The sequence below is a fragment of the Asterias rubens genome, chromosome 17, assembly GCF_902459465.1.
Source record: "Asterias rubens chromosome 17, eAstRub1.3, whole genome shotgun sequence".
NCBI lineage: Eukaryota > Metazoa > Echinodermata > Asteroidea > Forcipulatida > Asteriidae > Asterias > Asterias rubens.
The window spans coordinates 5,427,206-5,440,057 of NC_047078.1; the positions used below are offsets into that span (position 1 = coordinate 5,427,206).

General features: G+C 39.1%; 2 protein-coding genes across 2 annotated transcripts; both read right to left on the reverse strand.

The window, feature by feature from the left end:
- Positions 1-2,543: 2,543 nt before the first annotated feature.
- LOC117301244 lies at positions 2,544-3,667 on the reverse strand. The gene is made up of 2 exons (XM_033785113.1): positions 3,601-3,667; positions 2,544-3,027 (listed from the first exon to the last, which is right to left on the reverse strand). Exons 1-2 carry the CDS (start codon positions 3,620-3,622, stop codon positions 2,582-2,584), a joined length of 468 nt encoding a protein of 155 aa, XP_033641004.1. The 5' UTR covers positions 3,623-3,667; the 3' UTR covers positions 2,544-2,581.
- LOC117301736 lies at positions 3,647-11,807 on the reverse strand. The gene is made up of 6 exons (XM_033785762.1): positions 11,685-11,807; positions 8,161-8,560; positions 7,337-7,591; positions 6,224-6,376; positions 4,722-4,834; positions 3,647-3,700 (listed from the first exon to the last, which is right to left on the reverse strand). The coding sequence occupies exons 2-6, from the start codon at positions 8,540-8,542 to the stop codon at positions 3,647-3,649; spliced, it is 957 nt and encodes a 318-aa protein (XP_033641653.1). The 5' UTR covers positions 8,543-8,560; positions 11,685-11,807.
- Between the last annotated feature and the right edge of the window lie 1,045 nt (positions 11,808-12,852).

Genomic DNA, 12,852 nt, shown 5'->3' on the forward strand with positions numbered 1-12,852 from the left:
ATTCATTTTAAACTTTTGGTGCTCTGTATTTACGATCAACACATAAATTTCGTTTGTTTATTATTGGTATTATTGGTATTATTGTTGATCTTTAATTAACTGTAATTGTTCTTTAATTTTCGTTTTTTATGTTAGTTTTAAAAAATATAGTTAGTTTTTATTTTATTTAGCTTTTGGCCCTTTTGGCCGCCCATAGGCCTATGCCCATCTAGCTGTTTTTGGACTGCATCGTCAAAATTTCATCATCACTCCATCGGTCACTTCTACCCATCGTTACAAATTGAGCAACAAACTGAACTAAAATATTTACTGTTAGGTGGTCGACAGCAATGTCGATCGAAGAACTCCAATCTGACTCTGGACAACAAAAGTCCACCAACGGCCAAGTACATGTAAATAAGAAATACCATACACACATGGCGTGTGTACGAGTAGGAAGTTTGTTCACGCTAACTATTTTTATTCTATTCCTATTCCATTCACGTGGTAATTTTTTTTAATTCATATATTTATTTGTAAATTACTGATGTAATTCACTTTTATTTTCGTACCTAAACGTAAACACTTTCAGAAGGAGAAAACAAAAAAGGGCGAATTATTTGGCGCGCTATTTTTGACGTCTGTGACCTTTCGAGATCAATGACGTCTCAACACAGTGGAAGCAAATGGTGGGGTAAGTTAAACCATGGAGGAAGGAATGGAAGGAGCTCCAACGACCCGCAAAACCGCAGAACAAAAGAATACCCTGACAATGCCCGTCTGGCCAGTGGAAAAAGATAGGAGACCTCCAGCTGTACGGCTGGATTAGATTTCTCTGTAAAGAACGTGCGGTACCGCCGCTCTGCACCGTTGCATTCGTGTAAAGTTGAATCATTGGAGACAAGAATTGTGAATATACACGTTTTCATTTACCGTTTGTGGTGTTTCACTGAAACATCATGACATATTTTTTTTTTTTTTTTTTTTTTACTTTCCGGTCACTAGCGGTGGTTCAAAATTTGGGTATTATGGGTATTTGGGTGTTATGTCCATACGACATACGACACCATGGTTGAGTGAAGAACCAAGTGCGCACGCGCAAACTCACATACGCCTGGGGTGCGTTCCACTCGCGCAAACGTTGCCAACAGTTGCGCACGTTCGCCAACAATTTCAAGTGGAACGAGTTGTTCGCCGTCACTGTTGGCGAACGTTGGCAACTTTAGGCGAACATACTTCTGAGGTGTTGGCGAGTGGTTTTTAAAATGGCGGACAAGCATACGGTATTATTTCTTTGTCACAAACATAATTACGTTGTATTTTCGGTGGATGTTAATGCAGATTTGGAATAACAAAGTTAATTAGTTGATGTAATGTCAAAAAGAGGGCTATTATAGCAAAAACAAAGTAAAACAAAAACTACGTATGGTGCGCGCCATCTTCATTTCAGGGCGCCGCCATATTGACATCGCGTATACGCACCAATCGTTCAAAAGATAAAAAAACGTTTGCGCGAACAGTTGCGAGTCGTTTGCGCGAGTGGAACGCACCCCAGAGGTCGCTCATTGTCTGGACATGTATAAGGTATGTCGGTGATTACGAGGTGTTGTTAAACGACCACGGTACCGCAGGTTCGACTTTTGAAGTCCCTTCGTTCGAGCTCCTTCTATTCCTTCCTCCATGGTTAAACCCGCTTTCGTTCTCACTAGCTGCTTTTCCCGGGAAAAACGTGTTTCCCCGGGGTTAACTCTTTTAACCCTATACCCCTTAACTGGGTAAATTATTTCCCGGGAAAATGTCATTTCCCGGGAAATGTTTTGTAGTGTGAACAGATCGACTAACATTTCCCGGGAACTTCCCGGGAAATACCTGTAGTGTGAAAAGGGCTTATGTGTGAACGGGGTATAACCCTGTTATGCTGACTGTCCCACGCACCCTTAACAAGGCTGGTGATAGAACATTTACAGTCACTGCAGCAAAGGAGTGGAACAGTCTACCACGCTCAATTCAAAATGCAAAATGACTCAGGAAAATTTAAAAAACAATCAATTTATTGAATTACATTACAGGTGGCTTCCATTTCATAGATACAAAAACAGATCCAAGTACAAAATAACGTATTATTGTATAAAATGTTATTTCAGAAGTAAAATTTTTTAAATAATACAAATGTGTCTATATAATAAATGTTCCAATGGGCAATTCCACGGTAACTCGTGCTACAGTTTATGGTGTCCTTTTTTATTCTCCAGGCTCCAGTTAATAAACAATATTTGATTTGAATCTTAATGTTTTGTATTTTATAACCCAACATCCAAGGCGAGATCCTCATAGTTATTTGACGAGAAAAAAAATAATTGTTGTATGCATGGGACAGCTCTGAATATCGGTAACTCGTGCTACGAGCAGAGAACATGCTAAAAAATTACCCATTTTTATTTTGATCGTGTCCTAAAACAAAAACCAATCAAGTCATAATAATAATAAGAAATGCTTATATAGCGCAATTCAGTACTGCAAGTACTCTCAATGCGCTTTACAAAACAAATAAACAAATTAATTTATACAAGAGAAAGCAACAATTTAACGAAACAATACAATATTACAAAAAAGATTTAGTTAATAAGTGAGTTTTGAGATGGGATTTGAAGAGATCCGGGTTTATCTGGGAACGGAGAGTAGCAGGAAGAGAGTTCCAAAGTGTGGGTGCGCTGAAAGCAAAGGTTCTTTTACCGTACGTTTTTGTTTTGTATGGGGGAACTTGTAGGAGAAGCTGTGAAGAGGATCTAAGTGACCTTGTTGGGGTGTATGGCGTTATCAGTTCAGAAATGTAATGAGGGGAGAGACCATGGACAGCATTGAACGTGAGGAGCAGGACTTTGTACTGTATGCGAGCATTGACAGGAAGCCAGTGGAGTTCTTGTAGAATGGGGGTGATGTGGTTCTGCTTCTTTGATCTAGCGATGAGCCGTGCTGCTGAATTCTGAATTCTTTGGAGTTTAGAGAGGTCTTTATCAGGAATGCCGTACAGGAGACTGTTGCAGTTATCTAGAAGAGATGAGACAAAGGCGTGAATCAAGGTTTCAGTAGTCTAATTGATTATATGATGAGTAACTACTATGCCCAAGTTGATTATGATATACCTTAAAAAGATGTGCTCTTCTTAATTTCACAATGACATGCAAAAAAAATGGTAACTCGTGCTACAGTTTGTCCGACCATTAACGAAGTACTATTATTTCACAAAATGTAAAAGTTTCTAAAATAGAATTCCTCGGCAACTTGTAAAATGATCAAATAAATCTTTTTTAAGTAAAAATCAACAATTTATAACACAATAACTGTGTATTTGTGAATATCGGTAACTCGTGCTACGAGCAGAGGACATGCTAAAAAAATTACCCATTTGTATTTTGATCATGTCCTAAAACAGAAACCAATCAAGTCTAATTGATTATATGATGAGTAACTACTATGCCTAAGTTTATTATTGTCTACCTTAGAAAGATGTGCTCTTCTTAATTTCATATTGACATGCAAAAACAGGGTAACTCGTGCTACGGTAACTCGTGCTACAGTTTGTCCGGCCATTAACAACTTACTATTAATTCACAAACTAACCATCTTTAACTGCCTTGGTCATCCTGTGTACTGACTCGCGAATGTATCATTTTCCGACTGTGTAGCAACGCTTACATATGAAAATGCCGATTGCCATTAACTGAAAACAAAGATTGACATTATTATTTTAGATTTAATCCATGAATAAATAAAACAAAATAAAAACAACTATACTTTAGGTTTTTATAAGGGCCATGTCACACGAGGCATTTTACAGGCAACCGATTCCAGGCAATCTCCAAGAAGAAAAGCCATTCATATTTCATTGTCACTTGTTTTTCGTTTGGATAAAAAGAAAAATGTTTGAAAAAGGACTGATGTGCTACCAAAGTGGTCATATGGCATGCACTACAGTTGGTTGCCTCCAAGTTGCTGTAAAAGTTGCCCGTGTGGACAAGGTCTTAAAGGCAGTGGACACTATTGGTAATTACTCAAAATAATTATTGGCATAAAACCTTACTTGGTAACGAGTAATGGGGAGCTGTTGGTAGTACGAAACACTGTGAGAAATGACCCCATCGGAAGTAACGTAGTTTTCGAGAAAGAAGTTATTTTACATGAATTTGATTTCGAGACCTTAGAATTAGATTTTGAGTGTCAGGAAATCAAGCATCTCAAAGCACCTAACTTCGTGTGACAAGGGTGTTTTTTCTTTCATTATTATATCACAACATCGATGACTGATTGAGTTCAAATTTTCACAGGTTTGTTATTTTGTGCATATGTTACGATACAAGTGAGAAGACTGGTCTTTGACAATTACCAATAGTGTCCAGTGTCTTTAAAGCTTTAACATAATTATACAATTTAAATGGAATTTTGTCCTTGAAAATAAACAGGTATATTGTGTAGTCTGCTGGCAACAAATTTGAAAACATGTATACAAAAAAAAAAGGGTAAAACCCACCCATCCCCTCCCTCAAAAAACCCAAATAGAATACGACTAATAAAAATATTTAAAAAAAAAGGAAAAAAAAGGGAGAAACCAAATTCGCCAAAAATAAGAGGCAAGTTGGCTACCAGGCCGAGACTCTTGATAAAAACGAACATTGGGACGAAAACAAAACCTGATCCGACAGTAAAGTAAGTCAGATCAGCTTAAAACTTGTTGTCAAACTTACCACGAATAATATAACCACGATGAGTACAACCAGCCATGTGGTTGAGGCATTATGAGTTGAAGGCGTTGATGGTGGTTCAACCGAACCGGGTACGGTAGTAACTTTTGGATGAGCTGAAACAAACAACAATATTATTCTTGAGATAACTGGAATCAATGCATAAAGAAGGATTTAAAATAGAGGGGCAATTTTAATAATATTAAGTAATTGATTTATATTGTGGTCATGTATCCATAATAAACACAAGCGCATTAGGACGATGGTTCAATGCTAAAACCTTACAACCACAAAATAAGTGCAAAGAAAGCGGTTAAAGGCGAGGAAATGCCACAGGATTTCCCGTACAGTAAAAAGCTCTAACATTAAAGACACTGGACACTATTGGTAATTGTCGAAGACCAGTCTTCTCACTTAGTGTATCTCAACATATGCATAAAATAACAAACCTGTTATATTTGAGCTCAATTGGTCGCTGAAGTTGTAAGATAACTATGAAAGAAAAAACACCCTTGTCACAATAAGTTGTAAGCTTTCAGATGCTTGATTTCAAGACCTCAAAATCTAATTCTGAGGTCTCGAAATCAAATTCGTCGAAAACTACTTCTTTCTCAAAAACTTACGTCACTTCACAGAGGCAGCCGTTTCTCACAATGTTTTATACTATCAACCTCTCCCTATTACCCGTTACCAAGTAAGGTTTTATGCTAATAATTATTTTGAGTAATTACCAATAGTGTCCACTGCCTTTAAGACACTAGATACAAACATGTACTGTGGGGAGCAACAATTATGACACAAAATAAGTTCAGTCAAAATATTTTGCTATGCAAAAGTGCTCGATGAAATCGTTCTCTGTTCACAATAAAATAGCTTCAGAACAGATTTATAAACATCCATGTTAACAGGGTCCTAATAATATAAATCGAGGACGTTTATTCCAGAAATGCGGTACAATATGCTCACAGACTCAATTTAAAAGAGCAGCCTTATCTTCCACCTACAGGGTAGATAAGAAAAATACCTCCACCAGAACTGTGAAGGCAGTGACAAGAAATCATGATGTTTACAGCCATGTAGCTAAGGCCAGTTGCGTTTACACGAGAAAAACACACTGCTAAATTCCTTATCTGCAGACAAAGTATCAAGTTTTGACACTAAGTTGAGTTACCAGCGGAAGTTTTCGCTGCTAATGCTTTTGGAGTTAGCAGCAAAGTTAGCTACTCATGTGAACTTACCCGAAGACGTTTATTTTCCAGCCCCAGGAATACCACTGAATCTTCATTCAATCCTCAACACGACACCCTAGGCCTTTAAGTTCTTGGTGGGTTTCAACCAATGTTTGTTTGAGAGTTGGATGTCACCATCTTGGCATTTAAATCAATCTGTGGATGCTTACTGAGTTGCCTTTGTTGGGATTACTGAACCCTTTTTCACTGGCATATTAGCCCACAAAGCTTGAACACACTACATCTTATTGTCTTACGATGCTTCAAAATACCTACCAGTCACAATATCATTATTAGTTTTGATGATCGTCACCTTGACGTCTTCAAGCCTACTGTTCTTTGCGACACACTTAAATGTAGAGTTATTTCTTTCCAATGATGTCTTTACTGTCACCTTGGAGTTAACTGTGTTGCTCACAAAGAAGCAATCTAAGAGTGGATACAAGTATTATTTAAAAAAATAAAATTTCAATTTTAACAATACTTTGAAACCTGCTTGGTTACAAAAGGATTTGGGTACTTTTTGTGGCACAAAACATCATGTCCACAGATTTAGATTAAACTTACACCGTTTGAAGATAGTGATAGTAGCAAGCGTACCTTAAAATATAAGTTGCTGAGGTGCTGTAGTTTTTGAGAAATGAGTACAATAATGTCATGAAAATACGTTTTTACATGCTTAAAATAATTTTCGTCTCATGATCTGTGAGGCGAAAATTATTTTCATAACATTGTTTTACTCATTTCCTAAAAACTACAGCACCTCAGCAAGTAATATTTTCAGGGAAGCTTTCTACTATCATTATCTGCAAACTGTGTAAGTTAAGTGTAAACCTGTGGACATTGTGTTTTTTGTCCTACAAAAAGTACATAGACCCTTTAAAACACCATAAGGCTGTTAAAAATGTTTTGGATACTGAAAAGAAACTTACGGGAGTCATGAGACACTGGCGTGGCAGGAAATTCTGTCCCCCCCCTCCCCACCCCCCCCCCCCCCCCCCCGGTGATTCTGTCCCCCAATATGGCGCACTGTGTACTAACTTCTTCTGATAGCGCCCTCTTTTGAATCATCCTCCTCCAGCCCATGTTATTTTCACGTATGGAGACCGATTCTCCGGCGGAAAGAATTCCCTGGGACGCCAGCAATAAGTGTACCTTAGTTTTTTTCATAGCAGAATCTGGGGTTTTCAAACGACACCAGAGCACGAAGGATGCGTTTCTCCTACTTAAACTTTTTTATTGTTACTATTATGCGTCAAACCAGCCTGAATAAAAAAAAAAACCATTTCATTTCAACTTCTCATTTCTTAAAAAAAAGAATTACAAAACAGACTGTTTTCTGTACTTAGGTCTGGTCAACAGCTGAAAATGTATCATGGAAAGACTCACCTGTTGCAGATGAATTGCAGAAAGCATTTTCAAACTTGGTTTGAGCCTGCATTTCAAACCATCTGTTCATAATTGGAAACCAGGCGAACCAACTGATGTTCACAGCCGGCTTAGCATGTTCTACACTGCATGTCAGTTTGAGTTCAGCTGATGTGTTGGATGGCACTTCAACTGTGTTGGATGACTCTGTACCTTCCCATGATAGAAGATTGTCTCTAGACAGAGAAACCTTAGGCCATTTTAAATTGATGGAAACTGCAAGAACAATGTTGTTGAAATTAATGTAATCAGGTAATTTTGTTTTAAGTTTTAGTTTGAAGAATAAACCCAGCAAGCCTCAGGCGATTGCAGGCTGTCAATACTTTACGCAAAAAGATGCACTTTAAATTTTGATTATGGCATGTATGGTGTAGGCCTACCACATGGTTCAGTTTGTATCTGGTGTTGCCGTGGGAGACAAACGCCCACTTCCTCATTGAAACAAACCAGTTTTTAAACAACAACAGAAACTATTGGTACATTCCTGACTTTCCATAAACAGTTTATTAATTCTGTGTGTTAAAATTAGCTTTGTCACCACTCATGTCAATTGTAGGAAGTTGCACCTGACAAGGGAAACTGACTGGGTTAATTTTAAAATATTTTTGGGGGTTGAACAAAGAAATGACTAGAGTGGGATTTGAACCAACGACCTCCGGATTAACGTGCCGGCGCTCTACCAACTGAAAGTTAGTTATCCTGAGGTTGTTGGTTCGAATCCCACTCTCGCATCTGCACAATCATACAACGTACAAGCAATTAAGTGAAAGGATGCATTTACTCACCTTTTTCAGAAACTTCAACTGATCCTTCTTCGCGAGGTTTATCCCACAGAACAAGCCTGTAGCTATATGTGCCTTCTGCTGACACAGTTACATTGGTGATCACCAACGAAGTATTTTTGAGTTCATACCGCTCGGGATGACCACTATGATGAGTAGTACCTCCCTGGAAGTAAAATAATATACTTTCTCGGGGCTCCGAGCTTCCCTTCGGTGTAAAATACCAGTAAATCGCTTCAGTGTCACTTGCTGAATAGCCTCTATCCACCATAGCAGGACAAGGTACAATCCCTCGACTGCCTCTCTCAAATTCAAAGTGCGTCGGAGAGATGCCACTGGTGCATGCAGCACAGAGAGTGACGACGACTACTACTATCCCAATCATGATTGACGATAAAATATCCTGTAAAAAAAAAAAAAATAAATAAAGAGCTGCAAAACATTTTTAAATGCTTATTTTCAGAGTTCTCTACTTGGTTTTGTCTGGGCGCTGCGCCTGTTCAAAAAATGTGGCGCCCGGGCAAAACATTTCGAAAAATACTTCACGTTACACACAAAAAAACACTGTTTCAATGAGCTAGTAGCTTTTTGTATAAATAAGTGTGCAGCTACTGGTGGTACCCAGAAGTCGGCATTTCGCATGCATTTTTCTCTGTGTTGCAAGCAGCGCATCCTGACAAAATTTGTAGTCGATGAACGGAACCTTGTATCCAAGACTCAATGATTGAGTCGACACCGCGCTATCACGAGAGATATCATTAATTATTGTACACTGTCCATGACGGCCCCGAATTTGACAATTCATGGTAGGAGACCGATCAGAGATGCAAATCTGAAAATCGTATTCCAAGTAGTTCGCTATCGAGCGATTGGCACATTGAGTAGATTTTGAGCTCAGGATCAGTGGTTTTGTTTGTGCTGATCGTGCAGTAATCGTTTGTGCAATCGACTTAAAGACACTGGACGCTATTGGTAATTGTCAAAGACCAGTCTTCTCACTTGGTGTATCTCAACATAGGCATAAAATAACAAACCTGTGAAAATTTGAGCTCGATTGGTCGTCGGAGTTGCGAGATAACTACGAAAGAAAAAGAAAAAAACCTTGTCACACGAAGTTGTGTGCTTTCAGATGCTTGATTTCGAGACCTCAAATTCTAAACTTGAGGTCTCGAAATCAAATCCGTGGAAAATTACTTCTTTCTCGAAAACTACTCCACTTTAGAGGGAGCTGTTTCTCACAATGTTTTACACTACCAACCTCTCCACATTACTCTTTACCAAGTAATGTTTTATGCTAATAATTTTTTTTAGTAATTACCAATAGTGTCCACTGCCTTTAACTATAGTGCAGGAGTAGTGTTTTTTAGTGTGTGCTATATGCCGACAGTGCAGGAAAAGTCTGCAAAATTTTGCAATCGTGCTGGAATGGTTTGCGCAATTTGAAGATAGTGCAGGATTGTTTAGTGTACGGTTGGAGAAATGGCACGTAAACCACACGTACCTATGTACTGTATTAAAAGGGGCTGTTCATAATATCAACATTTTCACAAGCGTAGGCGTATAAACCAAACAGAAGGTTGGGTGGTTAACTAAGGGTTGGGTATTAGGTTTAGGGGCATTCTTTGTGGCAGGACGGCTTTGAAGAAGTGCTGGTCACCTGTTCCTCCTTGCCACTTGTGGGAGCTCCATGTACAGTACAAAATATAATGCCAACCAGTTATTGAGACTTAACAGCTTGTACAGTTCAGGTATTTTATTCAGCTTGTACATGTACTTCTCATGTGGGTCACAACTCTTCTAACTGTCTACATCTACATGTATGTACTTGTCAAAGCCTTTTCAGCATTCAGGACAAAACACAAGGTGAGAAGACAATTGAAGAAGCTTCAGTGTTAGAAGTGGAAGGAAAACCCAAGAGAATTGTTCCAGGGAAACCCATGAAGTCAAGGAGGAACTGAAAGTGAAAAACCCAATCCACAGTGCCCCCTGTCCCGGTAGGATTCGGACCAGGGTCCCCGAGGTGGAAGGCAGGGCAAGACACCATTCCGCGAACCTGACTTCCAACCTGTCCAAGTTATCTAGTCATGCTATGTAGGTAGTACTAGTAGGTAGTGACTGAACACAATGCGGACGCAACGGTAAATTTCCTGAGGGCCCAAATTTTCTCGAGAGTTCGGAATTCTTATCAACTCCCATAACTAGTAATTTTGCCATTAACAGCATACAAAGCTTTACTAACTATCAAACCATTTAGTTATTGCGTAAGTACATACGTTACTTTATTTTTTACCACTTGACTCTTCCGAGGTGATTTTTACTTGGTGCCGAGTTTGTCAGTCAATTAAAGGCCGGTGCCGAGTTTGTATGGTGCCAACATTCTTGGTGCCGAGTGGGTGCTGAGTTTGCAGGTGCCGAAGTGTCCGGTATTCATACTACTAGTCTAGTGGTGTTCAGACAACTCGTTCGTCGGACAACTCGACCGTTCGGACAACTCGACAGTTGAGACAGCTCGATCGTTCGGACAACTCGACGGACGTTTTTTTCAACTGTCAGACTCGACTTAGGATCAAGACAAGTCACTGGATGGCCGTGACGGGGGCCTCAGCGCGGGGCGCGCACAGGGCCGGGAAGAGCGGCCGTGAAGGGGGGGGGGGGGGGGTAGGGTAGGGTTAGGGTTACAGTTGGGGTTAGGATTTACAGGAAATTCGTGTAAACATGTCAGTAACGGAGGTCGACCGTTCAACCATCGACTTGTCTTGGTTGGCCATCCATCGAGTTGTCTCAAAGTCAAAGTTGTCTGAACCGTCGAGTTGTCCGAATGGTCGAGCTGTCTCAACCGTTGAGTTGTCCGAACCGTTGAGTTGTCCGATGGACGAGTTGTCCGGCATCCAGTCTAGTCACTACACTACCACTAGTACGTCGTAGTACTGTAGTAGTGTCTGTGTGTGATACTGGTGATAGTCAGATAGTAGTACTAATTGTGGTAGTCGGACTCGTAGTTCAGTAGGTTCAACGACAATAGGTTTACTTCTAAGTTCACTGAATTCACTAGGTTCACTCTAGGTTCACTATGGGTTCACGTAAAAACTGCAATACAAACACTAAGTTACTAAACTAAAAGTGACCAAATTATCACTAAATAGATACTGCATAACACATGCGCTTTTAACTCCCTTTTTTGTTACCTCTCAAAAACGTGAGAACTTCATAAATAAGTCTTTAAAAAACACTTCTTTTTTATAATCCAAAACACCAAAATATTACTCCAATATGGAACTATAAATAAGTGAAGATGGATCTACCTTTTTCCAATGAGATGTCTGTGGGTTGGTGGAAAATCAACAACTCCTCTCATATTTTATAGCGAAATTCGGGAGAATCTTTGACTTTCTTCGGTGGTATGTCTACTAGAACTATTTCGGTTTCGTCCGGCTATCGTCGTATCCCCCGTAACCTCACATAGGTTTAAATCTCAACTTATTAAAAAAGTTAAATGTATTTTCTAAGAAACACATCCAAATACTCACGTCGCCACCAATTTATCCGCCGTTAATTAACTCCAAAACCACTGAATTTTGGAATCACAATCTCTCTTTTTTTTCACCCTCAGCTCAGTCTAAACCGCCATGTCCATACCATGGGTCATAGCATGGAGCAAGTTTATTGCGCAATCTACATGTAGTTAATGTTTATTGCTCCATAGAAACTTTTTTTTATGAAGCATTCATTGCTTTTCATTGCTTACGATCTGAGGCTAGAGCGGATATTTGGTGACTATTTATACTCATGTTATCAGAGAAATGGTGACCTCTAGCGACCTCCATACATGTTGTGTGTGCAGAATTCTATAAATTAACAGAGCAAGGACACTGGGCCCATACACATGTACATGATTGATGGTTAACCTGGAGAAAGAAATAGCCCCCCATGGCGTTTCACAGATAAAATGTACCAGGCAATTAAGTTCCAATGTTGCTTTATTTCATTGACACAGTCAGTAAATATAGATTTGCCGCATTACATATACGTACCCCCGAAGTGATATTAATTTAGGTAAGTATAGGGCATGGGTCTACAAACTGTGGTCACACCTCATTTCAAAGGGGTTGGGGGGGGTCTTGTCTGAGTCAGGGTATATCTGTCTGCAACTGTTCCAAAATAATATATATTCTTTTACAGGATAATGTTAGAACAACCTTAAAAACTAACTAGCAAAAGGTGGAAGGGTCACTGAGGAAATGATTTACAAGAAAAATGAAAACAACAGTAACCATGACACACAACTGCGTTTTAATGAGAAATTAAATTTTAAAAAGATTCAAATTTTCAACCTGGGACATTTTTTACTCTTTCGCTGGGGGATCTGGTAAGTTTTTGTCTTTTTTCTTCAAATTATGGATAACTTTCCGTATGGCGCCACCACTTTTTCACTCATTTTTACAAAAAGGGATATATCAATCAGGTTAATAAGTTCCTATATTATTTTATATCGAATGAAAAAGTGGTGGCGCCATACGGAAACTTTTCCCAAATTATTTCCTCAATGGCGTTTTGAGTGATATTGTAGGATTCATGAGACATTGAGGATCAAGTTCTTGTTTCTAGAATTTGTGTCATGATTTTCAAAAGTGGTAAATGTGGAGCAAATCTGCTGACTAGCTGTCGAAATTGTACGTTTTTAACCATTTCGCCCTG